Source organism: Cyprinus carpio, chromosome B9, assembly GCF_018340385.1.
Source record: "Cyprinus carpio isolate SPL01 chromosome B9, ASM1834038v1, whole genome shotgun sequence".
Taxonomy (NCBI): domain Eukaryota; kingdom Metazoa; phylum Chordata; class Actinopteri; order Cypriniformes; family Cyprinidae; genus Cyprinus; species Cyprinus carpio.
Genome location: NC_056605.1, coordinates 3,155,547 through 3,173,203, shown reverse-complemented (window position 1 = coordinate 3,173,203; position 17,657 = coordinate 3,155,547). Strand labels below are relative to the sequence as shown.

The 17,657-nt window shown below is 36.7% G+C and overlaps 1 protein-coding gene across 1 annotated transcript in view; it reads right to left on the bottom strand.

The window, feature by feature from the left end:
• Window positions 1-3,500: 3,500 nt before the first annotated feature.
• Window positions 3,501-17,657, bottom strand: part of LOC109085113 (serine/threonine-protein kinase tousled-like 1-B) — a 40,014-nt gene continuing 25,857 nt past the window's right edge. Inside the window, 14 exon segments of the mRNA XM_042730634.1 lie at window positions 3,501-4,014; window positions 6,387-6,494; window positions 6,615-6,726; window positions 6,808-6,943; window positions 7,962-8,131; window positions 8,211-8,300; window positions 11,133-11,224; window positions 11,315-11,396; window positions 13,357-13,454; window positions 13,821-13,887; window positions 14,245-14,433; window positions 16,889-17,025; window positions 17,198-17,308; window positions 17,486-17,578. Of these exon segments, the coding sequence (XP_042586568.1) occupies window positions 3,874-4,014; window positions 6,387-6,494; window positions 6,615-6,726; window positions 6,808-6,943; window positions 7,962-8,131; window positions 8,211-8,300; window positions 11,133-11,224; window positions 11,315-11,396; window positions 13,357-13,454; window positions 13,821-13,887; window positions 14,245-14,433; window positions 16,889-17,025; window positions 17,198-17,308; window positions 17,486-17,578 (1,626 nt within the window). The 3' untranslated portion in view covers window positions 3,501-3,873.

Below are 17,657 nucleotides of genomic sequence, written 5' to 3'. Positions count from 1 at the left end.
AGGAGCCAATTTTTTAGCATTCTTTTATCTGGGTTGGGTTAATACAGGAAAAAAGGTATAGTCCAGGTGTTTTTTTTTTTTTTTCAAGCTGGGTTTCATCCTGCTGCATCCTGATAAGGTGTGATTTCTGGCATGGCAGAAGACATGGAAAACAACAGCAGCTTTACACTTTTAAAAATAAAGCCTCTTATTCTAGTTGTATAATACACCAGGCATTGTAGGCCTAATGAATATTATATACTCTTTGACATACTGCTTTGTTCCTTTTGATAAAAGCATCTGCTAAATGCATGAATGTAATGGAAAGCTTCCAAAAGGAGGGTTTCGCAGTGATGCCATAATGATATATGCATGTACATCAGTTATGGAATTGCATGATTAATGGTATGTGTATGTATAAGTCAATGAACTCTTTATTAATTCTCTGTTGTTAAAACTCTTTATTTATCTACTGCTTCTCTCTCTGTTTGAGATTCCACTGATACACCCGTAAATGTTATTTTCCCATAATGTCAAATGGAAAAGCCTTGTGAAAGCAGCCAATAGTGCCCTCGCTTACTCACATTAGCTTCACAGTCCTAGCAGAGCTCTTCTGCACCCATCCAGTCCAATTACAAGCATTATTAAATTTAGAGCTGCATTGGAAAGAATACGCTTGGCTCTCTTCCCTCTCACACACACACACACACACACACACACACACGCACACGTCTCAGGTGTGTGCAGTAGACTGAGAAAACCAGCCGTCTGCTCTGCCTTACCTCATATATACTGTATACGAGGCAGTTTGTGCTCAAACACTTTTGGCATAAGACGACCATCCAAACCAAAACAGATTGCTGTGAAACCTCTTTACAGTTAATGTCTCTTTTTTACAATAAGTAGCACAGCTTTCTTTGAAGTGCCTTTGAGTACTACGTAAATGCAATGGTGCATAAATATGGTAATCATGGTCAATCATGATGCATATCAAAGTAAATTGGTATTACCATCTGACACTTTTGCTGTATCTCAGACAAACACATTTCCTATTCACACATTTGAATATTTGAATATTATATTTGCAAAGCACTCTGAGAAAAAAAACTGAGTTTTCATTTTTCAATCATTTTTGAGAACATCACAAAAGTTTTAATATTATTTTTGCTCTTTGAGTATACTACTTGGTTCCTATTTAGGTATTGATTTTTATACTTGAGTTAAACCTTAAAGGCAAGAGAATACATGCAAAACCTTTTTCCATGCACTGATCAATTTTACGATTTTGAGATATTGTCTTTTTTTTTTTCAGTGCAAAGGAAATATCCACTATTAACACATTTTTCTGACTTATGGAGCAATAAAAGGAGATATCCAAAATATCCCTGATGTAAAAACAAACAAACAGAAAATAAATAAATAAATAAAATAAACAAGAAATGTAGAAACTGAACCTGCTTGTCTTTATCCAATGTTTTGTGGACATGCAGGCCAATGCAAATTAGTGCCTATTTAATTACATAATGGGTAATTGAAACATAATGTTTTAGAACAAAACACAAACACAAATACAAATACAAAACAACTGTCTCAATGTACAGTGATTAATCAGCTGGTGGAAGTACGGTGATCTCTGTTCATTTTACCCTCACCTGTGATGTCTTGCCTTAACTATACTCTACTTTAAGGTGGTTTAAAGTTAAAGCTATCTATACGTATGCATGCTAATGATTTCTGTTTGGCTTGATGTTTTGTCTTAGGCTACAATAACAGGTAGTATGAATCTAGTCTATGGGAATTAAACGGCACTGCCTGGATTACAGGTAATGTGAAGTCATGTGACAAGACTGCTATACTGTTTACAATGTTTGTAGAGGAATAATGGCACATACTAGTATGCAGCAGTGTGTACTGCGTAGTATGCAGCAAGCTGTGAGCTAGTATGTACTTCAGACACAGCCAGCATCTCCAGAAAGCAGCGCTCCAGCGCCCTCCAGCGGTCTGACCTGCAGCTGCGCTCTCTGGCACTGCCTGCATCTGCCGCAAACACTGACGATACTGACAACACGTGGGATGCCAGTTTGTTTCCCTGTCCTTCTCTCCTTTATTCGTTCCTTCCTAAATCGCTTGCTAGAACGCAGTGTAATCAGTACACGTAAATACATTAACCGAGCGTCTTGTGCAGTCCAAACCACACTTCACTGATTACTCATTCGGCAATTATTCACAATGATTACTGCATCATCCATGCCTAATCGGTTATGTAAAATAAGATTTAGAGCACCTTGAAAAGCATCATCATTTCCACAAGCGATTGTTGTAGGCCTTCTGGTTCTGGAGTGATGCTTGGTCTATTCCTCGCCTTCAGAAGGAGCCTGTTTGTTTGGTGCACAGTGTGGGAGTCTGTAACTGGGCTGCTGTTAAGGTTGACAGTATGCTCGTGAGAAATTAAAAAGCCCAAATGTCCATCAAGCATCACGTAGGCTACAGTAAAAGAAATAAAGTAACTGATGTATGTATATGAATAGTATGGGATGTTTGATAGCCTAGACGTTTATTATCTTACACTGGTAGCCTAATACTGCCATAGGCCGATTAATACATTAATATTGTATTGTTTTGATTTTTTTTTATATTCATATCTGTATTTTTAACCATAAACCAGCCCATCTTTAGTTGAATTTTTATCCTTAAGTTGTGCAAATCTGATAATTATTTTTTAAGACTGTCAATGGCATTGCACAATCTAGCCCTTAATATATACAGTGGTGCCTTATGTTATGATGTCACCAATATTTCCGGCAAATAATGACATAAATATAGTTGCCATATATGAAACATGCATGCAAAATGGGTCAAAAATACCTTCCCACTACATTTATATGATATATTAAATTTGATGCCAGCAATCTGTGAATATTTCACAGAAATGTATTACATTGTACTGCATACTGTGTGCATTTGATAAACTCTGCTTTACACACGCATAGAGCATTACTTTGTAAGGCCAGTAGGTGGCGCTACAGACTGCTTGACAGAACTCGCTTCAACCATATTCAACACACTCGATGATGCTTCCTGGCATTTATTTGCAATTATTCTTTTAACAGGACTGTACAATTTATACCCAAAGTACATTATACAGCGGTTTGAAAAAAGAGCAACAATCAAAGCAGCAAAAATCAAAAAAAGCACACCAGGAAACCAAATTTACAAGAAAAGAAACAAGGGCAAAATGTTAAACCTCTGTGCAGACTGAATCTGCTGAAAGTTAATATCTGAAATCAAGGTCCTGTACAACAAATATACATGAATTCTCCAGAGGGGATACTTTTATTTTGTCCTGCATAGGATTCTGTACATTGTCATTCGTCTACATTTGGTTCTTTTGTGCATTTAACATTAGCCGCTCTGTATGCAAGAATTACATTCTCGTAGCTAGCTGAACAAAGCAAGGAAAGCTAACACTGTTGTACATAACAACACAACATAACTAAAAATTAAACAATCAAACCCCCGCAACAGTAACTCTGAACTCTTAACCCAGCAGAGGCCGTGGTTTGCCAGGTCTCTCTCCTCTCTGAACGTGGAGGCAACCGTGTGAAAAACCAATGACAACAGTCCCATTTCAAAGCACTTAACAGTAGCAGTGCCCTATCGAGTCTTCAGAAGGCGTTATTTTTCTCCAATGACTTGAATCGCGACATTCTCTGGGTGTGTCTGAATATTCATGCTTTATTTGTCTTCAATCTCCTTCCAAACGCTTTTCTCAGTAAACCCAAATCTCATTGCTGCAAAAGCACAATAATTCCTCAAACTTCCTCGAGCTTCTTTTCCTCATGTTTGCGCCGTGCTCCAGGAGAGGAGCTGTCAGTCAGTGTTCAGTGCAAGCGGTCAGTAGGAGCTGGAGTTCGGTGGCAGGGCTCCTGAGGAACTGGCCCGTCTGATGTGAGGCAGCAGGTAGGAGTCCCTGCCCAGCTGATGCACATCAAACCGGTCCTCCTTCCTGTAGGCCAGACACCGGCGGATGAACGCCTGCAGGAAACAGTGACACGCCATTTATTACATAGACACACTTATTTAGTGCAAAACCGTTTTTGTGTAAGAAAATATGCTAAATAATTATTTGAAAACTGACTTAAATGGTCTGTTTAATGGCCTGTTCCATTATGACCACCGTGGCAATGACTATGAATCGCAGAAACTAGCCCTACATATATACACACATACACACTACCGTATTATATATATATAGATTATATATATATATATATAATATATATATATATCTATATATATATATATATATATATATATATATATGTTTGGGATCAGTAAGACTTGTGATGTTTTTTAAAAAAAACACACACATACACACTACCGTACAAACGTTTGGGATCAGTGAGACTTGTAATGTTTTTTAAAGAAGACACTTATGCTCATTAAAGTTGCATTTATTTGATAAAAAAAAAAAAAAAAAAAAAAAAAAAAAAAACAGTAATCTTGCAAAATGTTATTACAATACAAAATAAAAGTTTCTATTTTAGAATCCTTTAAAATATAAATTTATTTCTGTGATCAAAGCTGAATTTCCATCAGCCATTACTCCAGTATAAAGTGTCACATGATCCTTCAGAAATCATTCTAATACACTAAAATTATCAATCAAATATCAATCAAATATTTTTTGGGGAAAATGCGATACTTTTTTCAGGATTTTTTGATGAATAAAAAGTTAAAAAGAACAGCATGTATTCAAAATATAAATCTTTTCTAACGATATAAATCTTTGTTACCACTTCTTAATTGAACACATCCTTGCTAAATAAAAGTTTTAATTTCTTTCCAAAAAAAAAGAAAGAATAAAAATGTACTGACCCCGAACTTTTGAACGGTAGTGTATATTGTTAGAAAATACTTCTATTTTAAATAAATGCTCTTCTTTTTAACTTTTTATTCATCAAAGAATCCTGAAAAAAAGCATCACAGATTCCAAAAAATATTACAGTTTCCAGCACTGATAATAAATCAGCATATTAGAATGATTTCTGAAGCATCATGTGACACTGAAGACTGCAGTAATGATGCTGAAGATTCAGCACTGCATCACAAGAATACATTAGATTTAAATGTAGATTATAATTTTTCACAATATTAATTTTTTTTTTCATGTATTTCTGATCAAATAAATGCAGCCTTGATGAGCAGAAGACTCCTGTAAAAAATAAAACATCGTTCTGATCCCAAACTTTTGACCGGTAGTGTATATACAGTGGTGCTTGATTGGCATGTTCTTCTGATGTTGTCATGTCACCAACATACTTCCGTGAATAAAACATGTCTTTAGAATAATATGCCGTTTACTAGGTGTGAAGATAAAAATATCGAAATATAGAGCGTCTTTTGGGAGCCACAATGGGATGGAGCTGAAGACACGAACAGTGCAGACAAAAACAGATGGAGAATGGAGTGATTTCACTGTTCTATATGACTCATCTGAAACCGCATGTGTGGATTTAATAACAGGCGTCAGTAAAGAAACGGTCAGCAGTTTTACTGAATTTGATTCATTTATTGATAGTTATAGTTGATTATATGACGCAATGAGCAGATTAGCACTGCTGCAGTCCATATTAATACGGTTTCCTCCACATAATGTTCCTTATTGGGAGAAGAAAATGTTTATTTGTCAAATTCAAATCATTTTTAGGAAATTTTGACAGTATGAGTGAAACTGTATATGGATGGTTTGTCAGGTTAACTATTTAATGCACTAGCACTGCTATAGTAAACATAACCATTTTTAACAGCAGAAAGTTACTTAAATAGTGTTAATTTTGTCAGCTATTTTCAATTTTAGTCTTAGTCCAATGTTAAATGTCCTTCGTATTTAGTAAAACTTATCCTGTGTTGTTTTAGTCTGCTTTTTTTTTTCTAGTTGCACTTACAGAAGTATTTTAGTCAATGAAACCTTGACATTTAAGCAATAAGATTATCATTAATTAGCAGTTTAATTTAGGTGTGTTTTAGTTAGTGAACACTGTGTAGGCATCCTTTCAGCTGTAACAGTTGAGTTTATGGAGCTCTCTCCTAACAAGCTCATGATCTGAATCAGGTGTGTTACACAGAGACACACAACATATGCAGACCAGCACTGAGAAAGAGGATATCCCTGCTTTTTTTATTAAACCGTCTTTTTTGCAGTTCATGTTAAATATTTGTGCAGCGCAATAAACTATTAAAGCACAAATATTTCCATGTAGTCTCTAAATTAAGCTAAACAATTATTTCAGTTCGACCCCTCAACAACGTTTTATTCATTGAAGAGCTACTGTTTTAGACTCTATTCCATAATTACAATTCCAACATTTTATACTGACTATATTTCAAAGAAAATCTGAACTGACCTTGGCCTCATTGCTGGCAACGGGTTTGGAAGGGAACTGAACCTCTGTGGCTTTCAGGATGGTGTTCTCCTGCAGGATGTCCTGCTGGGACTGGTTATGGCCAAATGGCTAGAGAAACATCAAATTTGCATGGTTAAACATAACTGCAGTGTACCAGAAATCAGGAAAGTGACAAACCTGTAGACGCTTCTGATAATATTCTCATTTGTTCAGATAATTGCTCCTCACCTTTCTTCCATAGAGGCACTGGAAAAATATGACACCGACAGACCAGACGTCCACCTTATTGGAGATCTTTGGAGGCTCTTTACCCACCACAAAACACTCCGGGGGTAAGTACTACAGCCGAAACAAGACACGATCGAGTTACATGCTGTAACAGGCAAAAGCAGAATTGTTTGAGTATCTGTGAGTGTGTTACCAGTAAGTGCCTGCTCCTTGTGATGTCAGGTCCATCCCATCTACTCCATAGCTGTCATCGTCCATGATTTTAGACAGTCCGAAATCTGTGATCTTTATCTCTCCACATGCATTTCCATCTACCAGTAAAATATTCCCTGCACACAACCACACACACACACACACAAATAAATACACAAGCACATTCCCGATACTGGATTATCTTTCTTATATATTTCACATATGCATAATATTTTTTTTTCTTAAGAAATCAATTCTTTTATTAAGCAAGGCTGTATTAAACTGATCAAAAGTAAAAAAAAAAAAAAAACTGATAAAAAAAAAGAACCGGAAAAAAAATCTGAAAGATCGGTTTTGAATAAAAGCTGTTCTTTTAAACTTTTTTCTTAATTAATTCTGAAAAAGTATCATTACAGTTTCTACAAAAATATAAAGCTATAAAGCAGTGAAACTGCTGGTTTCGTCTGGTCAGAGGAGAACTGGCCCCCCAACTGAGCCTGGTTTCTCCCAAGGTTTTTTCTCCATTATCTCACTGATGGAGTTTTGGTTCCTTGCCGCTGTCGCCTCTGGCTTGCTTAGTTGGGGACACTTCATTTACAGCGATATCGTTGACTTGATTGCAAATTATTGCACAGATACTATTTAAACTGAACTGAGCTGCATGATGACATCGCTGAATTCAATGATGAACTGCCTTTAACTGTCATTTTGCATTATTGACACACTGTTTTCCTAATTAATGTTGTTCAGTTGCTTTGACGCAATCTTTTTTGTTTAAAGCGCTATATAAATAAAGATGACTTGACTTGACTTAACTGTTTTCAACATTGATATAAAAAAAAAAAAAAAAATCAGGCAAAAAAATCAGCATATTAAAATGATTTCTGAAGGATAATGTGACTTTTTTTTTTTTTATGTTTTTACTATATTTTTAGTAAAATAAAAAATAAAAAAAGTACATAAAAATTGTACAAACCCCAAACTTCTAAATGGTTCAAAACGGTCTAGACGCTATATGTGTGTTAAATATCTAAATGCATATAAAAAACAACCTTGTATATAAACAAACAAACAAAACAAAACAAAAAAACCAAGACCTTTGTGTATCTGAGTGTTAGACAGGTATGAAAAGTAAAACGCAGAGAATGTGTTCACCGGGTTTGAGGTCATAGTGTATTATGGGTGGCTTGATCTCGTTCAGGTATCGTAAAGCATTAACGATCTGCATGACGATAGAGCGAGCTTCTTTCTCAGACATCAGCTTGTGCTGCTTCAAGTAGAAATCCAGATCATTTCCTTCACAGTATTCCAAAACCGTACAAAACCTGCAGGAAACAGAAACTCGTGTCACTGACGTGTTCTGATGTTTGAGAGGATAAATCTGCAGGGCTGGATCTCACTCACGTGTCTGTGTCCAGTGAGAAGTAATCGTACAGTTTCACTATTCTGGGATGATCCAGCTGTTTATGTATTCGGTATTCCCGGCAGGCGTGTCTGCAGAGAAGAGAGGCACAGGTTACCATGGGCAACAGAGGTGAGACCCAGGCGGCCAGCGTCATGAGACACAGACGGACTCGCTTTCCAGACATTTCCAGTTCTGTACCGAATACCAATCAGCATGGAAATACAGCCTTACATAACAATGTCCCCACACCACGATATAAGCCTGCTTCACATCAGATGCACAGTAAAACAAGAGAGAAATGGCTCGAAATATAAAAAGAGCTTATTTAATCTTAAAAGAAATGTTCAGGGTTAAACACAGCTCCTTCAGCAGGAAGCTGTCAGGATAATTGGCGTATGTGAATCCAAATGAGGCACACACCATCCTTTCAGTGAATTGCATTGTTAATGTCGTTTCACAACAGATGTTTTCCGGCTAGTTTTGTTTTTGGAAAAATATATTAAGAGTTCATTTGCAAAAACAGATAACTCGTTTTTAAGTTTTTAACAATTCTCAATCATGCTTTTTCATTGTGCATTCCAATTAATCTCAGTCAAACTGCAGCCGGGTTATTTTGACTAGGTTAAAAGATAACTTTAAAAAACAGCTCACTAACAATAAAACCCAATAAAAACATTATAGCATAATTAAAAAAAAAAAAAAAAGATTTTTGAACATTTTTGAAGTTATCTGTTTTTGCAAATAAACTCATCATATGTACATGTTTTTTGGCTGAATGATCATGATCATCTTCAAGATTCACAACAACATACTGATTGTACGTCTTTTTCTCTCTTTCTGTCTAATTTCACATGATGTCTACCCTGTCTATGAAGTTAGGATATTTTTTTTTTTTCCTGTTTATGGAATCTAAAATCTAATTCATCACTTGTGGTGATGGGCAGCATGCCACAGATGTAGGGCCCTATAAAATCCATTTAAAGCTTTCCCTAAATTCCATTTGATTCTTTTCCAAATTCCGTTTTTCACATTTTATTTTTCTGGATCCTGCTTTTTTTTAATTGTTTTAATGTAATGTAAAAATGTAATGAAATGTAAACAATTTAACAGCATTTTATTAAATGTTTAACAAAAATGACATTAAAGGCTTGAAATATACTTCAAATAAAGTTCGTTTTCGTTCTTTGTTTGGGGGCAAAAAGAAGTTCGAAAAGGCTGAGCGACGGTATACTGTTAACGAACTTTCCAACACCCCCGCGCTGCTGGAGGCGGGGTGTAGATTAATGTAAACGTGTCACAACGCTCGCTTGTATCCCCTAAACAAAACAATGGTGAAATGAAGAAGTGTAGGCAATCTAGGTGTGAGACATGGCCCAATGGTCAAAATATTATAGACAAAAGAATAATGTTTAGCAGCTCTTCAGTCAAGTATCATGTTTGCAATACAAAAGAACCATTCCATAATCAGTCCTTTATGGAAAGTGTGAATGGCTCATAGTCTAAAAACTTTAGCATGATGTGGGAAAAAAAATATTGGAATCATACTTTAACTCAATATCATAATAAAATTAAAAAATATAAATTATAAAAACAAAAACAAATTTTTATTATTGTATATTCGTTTGGCATTTCATTTACTGTATACCCTTTAAATTTGCTTATTGAAAGAACAGCAGCAGCAGTATGGTGTAACATTTATTTGAAACGTGTATTTGGTACTTGCTACCTTATATCTTTACTCTTTTCTTTCATTCTTTTCATGGCTTTGGAAAACTTGTCTCGGATGTTTCTCTGCTTCGCTTTTTGCATAACTCCAGGTCGTCGACACCAAGCTTCGTTGCTATTTCTTTCTAGGAATGAAATACTGTCTGTACATCTTTAAAGTCTGTCCGCGATTGATCATACAGGTGCAGATATATTTGTGCAGCTCAGCTATTCAACACTCCAGTGTATTCAGGAGATGTTGTTCTCCCTAATGACCTCCGCAGAATGAGGAACGAACCAAGAAAAAAAATTGCACGTCAAAGAAGGTGGAGTTTCAGAACACACCCACCGATTGCGTAACCGCCACGGACCAATAGAAACTCAAAGGTGTTTAGGAGCTGAAACGAACTCCCCCAGAAAGTTTGCTTTGGTGAGCCGCTTCAAACTGCCAAAATGAACTTCGTTTTGGCCTGATTTTGTTCGAAATGACATCATATCAGTTTGTTCTTCGATTTCGTTTGAAGTATATCGGGGCCTTAAGGCCGTATGAAATAATGTTTTATCTTTGTCTCAAATTCAGTTTTATTTATACCAAATGCTGTTTTCCATTAATTTTCTGCATTCTATTTTAATAGTTTAATTTTTTTAAATAATCAAAAGTATCTCTAAATATATATATAAGTTTTTTTCTTTTATTTATTTATTTACTTTTTTTCTTTCTCAGAATTACCTGGTTGTGTATTTACATTTTTCCAGTAAATAAATTCTGGTAAATATTCCTTAAAAAAAATAAATAAAAATGTTTTAAATAATTTTATAAGTAGTAGTAGTACTGTAATTATTAAAAAATCCCAAGTAATATATTTCTGTCAGTTTCTTCAAGTTAAACCAAACTTTTCTTTTGAGGGGTTGCTGTGAAGACCTTTAAGTTTCTGTTTGTGCCATTCCTTCACACAAAGACACGCAGAACATGCATGATTAGTCTTTAAATAGTCTTTTTGTGGTTTAATATTCACAGACACTAGTCCATTTCGTGTTTGTCTTTAAGTGTACTGACCTACTTTTGATTCATTCAACCAAAATTTGACAAATTCTACAGTAAATTCCATTTTTAAGCCTGGATTCTGTCCTCGTTTTCCATATCACGGAAATCATAGGGCCCTGTACAGATTGAACAAAAATATGTCCTTAAATAGCACCAAAAAGGAGGAACATACTTGTGGTAATTTTCTTTCTTCTCCTCTCTCCAGTTTTTGTTGAGCTGATGAATCTTCACAGCAGCGTAGCGTTGCTCAATTAAATCAAACGCCTGAAGAGCAGAATGATGAATCAAATGATGCGTTTCTTTCTCAAAGGTCAGCTTATATCAGGCTCTGTTATAAATGAGGGGTAAAGGTACCTTGTAGACCTCACTGAAGCCGCCCCTGCCCAGCAGATGTAACAGCAGGTAGCGCTCATTCAGGGTGGGATGGTCCTTGAATCTGAGAAAGATTAAAACAATACAAAAAAAAACAAAAAGAGCAATAGGAGAAAAAGGAGAAAAAAGGAGGGCGGGTGGAAAATAACCATGTAAAACTAAATCATGTTTTGGTAAAACAAACAAATGTATTTTTTTCAGGCAACATATAAATGTGACCCTGGACTACAAAACCAGTCATAAGGGTCAATTTTTTGAAATCGAGATTTATGCATCATCTGAAGGCTGAATAAGTAAGCTTTCCATTGAAGTATGTTTTGTTAGGATGGGGCGATATATGGAAAATCTGCAATCTGAGGGTGCAAAAAAAATCTAAATACTGAGAAATTTGCCTTTAAAGTTGTCTAAATGAAGTGCTTAGCAATGCATATTACTAATCGAAAAATAAAGTTTTGATATATTTATGGTAGGAAATTTACAAAATATCTTCATGGAACATGATCTTTACTTAAAGGTGCCATGTGTAAAAATTGAGGTAAAAATATCCAAAAAATGACCTACACGCATCAAAAGAATGAGAAGAAATAAGGGCAATGATGTCATTAAAAAAATGTCAAGTTATAGTGCTGCAGAGATATCAACCTTAATTAGCATTAGCATTACTAGCCACGGCCCGACAGGTGTCGTAATACCAGTTTCGGCCATGGGAGGCGGTATGCGGGCAATATACCCACCAGCCAACCTGCAATACACGAATAACTCGCACGGCTTGTGGGCGTACTTGAACCTGATGTCAAGCAACCGCGCTCGGAATCACAAATCAAATCCGATAAGAAAAGGAGCCGAAACAGAGTAAACATCGGCACTGCTTTCCATCGCTGGAGACAACTGATGGACTTGAAAGAAATGAGCTTCGACTCCGAACTTGCAACATTTCTTTTGGATTGGTAAGTAAGATGCTGTTAGTATTTCGTTAGAAGTTTGTTTTATATGTTTGCGTATTTTTTTTGGGAAGTTATAACATAGAAATGTATCGAAGGCTGTTCGATGGCTAACCGTAGCTGCGTTTGATAATTAGCTAGCTATAACTTACCCACAGATCCGATCCGGTTTTTCACCTGTTATCTACCAAAGCCCGTCTCTACCAAGCTGATGCTAAAATGTAACATTACCTAAGAAGCTTGAAATGTCTTCGATGATAATGAACCCGAGAGAGAGAGAGCGCGCCCCGGCCGCGCGCGCACTCACTCACTATATTCAGAGCGGTCAAGTTTTTGAAAGCGTGTGAAAAGAGTCAATTGCGTGTGTCTCACGGTGAATGCTTGAGAGTGGGCAGCTCTGGTTACATTGGTTGGCGCTAGCTTGGTCAACATCAGCTGTCTGATGTTGACCAATGATGTTGACAGAATGCTGTCTGTCAAATTAATTTAATTCAAATAATGTGTATATACAATTCAAAAGGTAATATGAACAAAACGAATATGAACATATTCACTGGTAAAGGTGAAGGGGAGTAGCTTGAAGATGTCATGTTTCAAAATCACTTGACATCACCCAACGTTCCTCTGGAGGCAAAACGTCCTTTAGGCTTCGGCTATGGCTCTAGGGTTGTTGTGAAGGTAGGGGCGGAGCATAGAGACTATGCCGTTTCTCGTTTGTTACTCTAGAGTAGACCAATTCACTTTATTGAGGCATATTGCCCCCATCTGGTATGGAATGTGGAGTATGACTTGATTTTTTTGCCAGACATTACACATGGCTCCTTTAATACCCTAATGATTTTTGGCATAAAAGAAAAATCAATAATTTTGACCCATGCAATGTATTTTTGGCTATTGCTACAAATATACCTGTGCTACTTAAGACTACTTTTGTGTTCTTCAGGGTCACAAATGTGTAGAACATGGACCCTTTACAGTCAGTAAACTCATGGGAGCGCCGTTAATATGAGGAGTCCAGTACAAATGACACAAAATAAAATGAAAAAGATCAGCTGCTGATGTCATCGTGGTGTGGGTACATACTGTGAACTGTCTTCATTGTTTATTCTTTTCAGCTCTCGGATGTGAAGATTTCGCACCCTCTCCAACCTCTCCAGCTCTGCCTGAATCTCTGCCTCCTCCTACAAAGGCACAAACGCATGAAAAAACCCCAAAACACTAACATACATTTGTAAAATCATACTGTGGTGTATTCTGCCACTTCTGCCATCTGGAAATTAGAAAGTTGATAGAAAGTAAAGGGTAAGGATGCCGTTCTTTAGGATGCTTTTTTTTTTTTTTTTTTTTGAAAGAAAATAATACTTTTGTTAAGCAAAGACACATTAAATTGATCAAAAGTAACAGTAAAGACATTCACATTGTTACAAAAGAATATGCTGTTCTTTGGAGTACTTCTGCGGAAACAAAGACAGACATTATTTTCTTTTTTTTTCCTTTTACATGATCTGATCTAAATCATACAGGAGCCACTGAGCTTGTGCACTGACCTTTTTGAGATGGCCGAGTCTCAGTTTGAAGATCTCCTCCTGCTCATGGTACTCAGCTAAAGTTAGCCTGCAGGAGCATCAGAGGAACAGGGTTAAAAAACCTCCATACATGTAGTGGGCTAGGAAGTCAAAGAGTGAAAAACAATCACAATTCTGAAGGAGCTGATGCAGTTTCTCCACACTGGTTCCTTAGAGACTTGTGTTGTAGCAGATGAAAAATTATGGGGGAAAAAAACATCATCTAAATGAACTAATAAATCATGTCCTGCAATTCATCAGAAATGTGTCATTCAAGAGAGTCTAAAATTTTTTGACTTCCAGCTTAAAGATCTTCTATAGGATTTTCTGGCAAATTAAGTCATTTATTTGTGAATGTTAGCGATGCTGAATTCTAATTTCAGAGGCAGTTTCTAGCAGCACTCACAGCTGAGGGAGGCTGGGTTTGAGGAAAGGGTCGTTCTCGGAGCCGTTCACAGCCTTGGTCTTGCGTGGTTTGGGCTCAGAGATGGTGCTAGGCGACTGTGAGCTGCTGGCTGATGGTGGTTTTCTCTTAGCTAACAGCTTCCTCTGTCTCTCGATTTCTTCACGTTGTTGAATGATCCATTCCTGCTGTCTGCATTAAAACAGTCAATGAGAAACAGTTCATACAGGCAAATCTGCAACCTGTAATCAGGGTTGCTGCAGGATTTTTAAGACCTGCACAAATAAAATTAATACCATAAGAGTGGGGTAGGGCAATGTCTATGGTAAACTATTAAACTGCAAAATAACCAAAAACCATTATTTAGTTCATTAAATTTTTTTTTACAAAAATAAAAACGTTTTATAAAATGATACACTTCACATTTCAGCCTTTAAACCATTTTTTAAAGAAAAGGGTTGAGTCAAAAGTATTAATTATTATCAATAAATTATTATATTAAATAACATTCAAACACATTTTACAGTTTAGATTTTATAATGAATTGTCTTCTTACTGATCCACCAGTACTTATTTACAGCACTGTGTGTTTGCAGGGTAAAAACATGGGTCGATTTTCACATTGGTCTGAACAAAAAACAACCCAATGTTCCTGCAATAACGTAGGCTGCATTATTAGGACCCTATTTTTTAGACAACGCCATCTAGCCAATTCTATTCCAACAGAGGAAACCGAATTCAACCATCAAACAAACTGATGCAAATACTAGATCCATGGAAACGTTTCATTTTTTCCATTTTTAATGTAAGAGCTTCTGTGAACTGTGTTCGAGGGGGTTGTCAGCAATCTCCATTTAGCTGTGCAAAACAGTTCACTGTGCTAGGGCTGTGCAAAAAATCGAATACGATTCTCATGCGCATCTCTTCAGTAAAGACGCTCCTGTGATTAGTAGTATATCTCCAGCACGTGCGTTCAGATCAGGGTTGCCAAGTTTTCACAACAAATCCTGCCCAGTTGCTTCTCAAAACTAGTCCAAAACTAGCCCAATCGCGTTTCCAGGAGGTTCCCCGATAAAAATTGCAACCCGGGGTTAAAAATATACGTTTTTTTGTCAGGGTTGCCCTGGTAATATTCACATTTTAGGGGCTAAATATCACGTTATTGGTATTGGGGTCGCTTCAACCCGCGGACATGAAAAACAACCGCAGACTTGGCAACACTGGTTGACATTTACTACACAGAGCCGTAATTCACTGACAATCTACACAAAATCGATTTTAAAAATCGCAGGCGATTCTTTGAAAGCGATTTTGTGTGGCTTGTCGGTGGACTACGGCTCTGTGTAGTAAATGCCACTCCACCTGAACCAGTGTTGCCAAGTCTGCGGTTGTTTTTCATGTCCGCGATGGTTTTTCATGAACCATGTTCAATACCAATAATGTGATATTTAGCCCCTAAAATGTGAATATTACCAGGGCAACCCTGCCAAAAACGCATATTTTAAACCCGGGATGCAATTTTTATCGGGGAACCTCCTGGAAACGCGATTGGGCTAGTTTTGGACTAGTTTTGAGAAGCAACTGGGCAGGATTTGTTGTGAAAACCTGGCAACCCTGATCTTAACGCACGTGCTGGAGATATACTACTAATCACAGGAGCGTCTTTACTGAAGAGACGTGCATGAAAATCGTATTCGATTTTTTGCACAGCCCTACACTGTGCTGCTAGACGTCATAAATTAGTATTTGTATTCGTAAATTATTTTACATTCATTAAAGTACTAATAATCACACTCATTTGTACTGCAATCGTTTCACCATTTACTGCACTTGAAGTGGGTCACACATCAGAAGTGAAGCTGCGCTGCGGCTAATGAACTAAAGTCTCGCACATTCACAAGTCTTTCTTTCAAAAACTGAATTTAAAATCAGAATATATATAGAATATATAGAAATAAATTAGGTTAAATATTATATTTATTTAGGTATGTTTAGGATTAGGAGTTGGTTAGGACAATAATTGAGCATACACAAACAACTACATAATTCCTTAATAATATAATAATATAATAATATTACACAGAATTGAAGAGCCGCTTAAAAAATAAATAAATAAATAAAAAACCTATAGGATTGTAGAACTGCAGTCCTAAAACTCCAGCCTCTGGTATTGCAGGAATACCCTACTCACAACAAGAGGCTTATTGTAAATGCACATTCATTCTCTGCCAGCAGGAGGCGCTTTCGGAACTGCAGAAATAGAACCGTTTCCATGGTAACAGCAGAACACACAGCAGCAGCTGACTTTGATGTGTATAATGAAATCAAATCCCTTTGAACTTTAATCGTCACATTAAGCTGCGTGGCAATTCTGGTCCATACCCAAGTTTAAGACCTCTTGCAATTATAATTAAGGCATTCAAGTACAATTTAAGACTTTTCATGACCTTAAATTTGAGTAAATATACAAGAGACCTACTGTAGATGAGTGAAAACAGACAATTGTTGCGGGACTTTATTCCAAGGTATCGTAAAGTGTTCACACATGCATAGCACTGTTTCCTTTTATAAGGCTAGAGAGGACTGCATGTGCAAATAAAGAAGTCTACTTTGGGCGTGTGCTGTCAATCTTCATTAAGCGTCTTACTTGACGAGGTTCTGAAAGGCGTAGCCGTCTGTCCACTGCTCTGTAAAGGAGGCTCCGTGTCTCACAGAGGTGAAATGACCCAAACGCAGTCGATCCTGCATGCTCTTCTCCCGACACGCCTGCTTCTCCTGTGTGCTCTGGACAAATACACACAGCTTCAGAAAAACCTCATTCCTTTTACTGTTGAAACTATTCAGCGTTAAATGATGGTTAAATGATAGCATTACACAGCAACCTTGAACATTTACAGATGAGCACTGGGCATTTTCACATTCAAAATATTTCTGAAATATCACCAGGGTGCTTCACCTTCTCAATCAGAAGTTTTTTGCTCATGGTGATGCACTTGTTTAAACGTTCCTTGTACTTTTCTAGAAGCTTTTGCTGCTCATCAATTTGTCTCCTAAGATCACAGTTTGCCTGCACAGAAGAGGAAGAAAAATTAAAAACATTATTAAAAAAAAATAATAAAAAGTTAGGGTTACACCAAGGCTGATGCAATTAAAATTTGCAAAAAATGAGACAACAAAACCGTTTACAGCAAATTTGTTTTGTAATGAATCATTCTTATTAATTAAATGAATAATCTCCTCTCACCCGCAGAAGATCGTCTATCCTGCCCTCTTTCTTCTCCAGGTCCAGGTTCTTATTGCTCTCTATAGTGGCCAGTTTTACCACAGTCAGGTCAGTCTACAGGACAAACACACACACAATTCAACAACTTATTCATGATAGATATTCTTCAAACACAGTCATTTTATGTCACAGG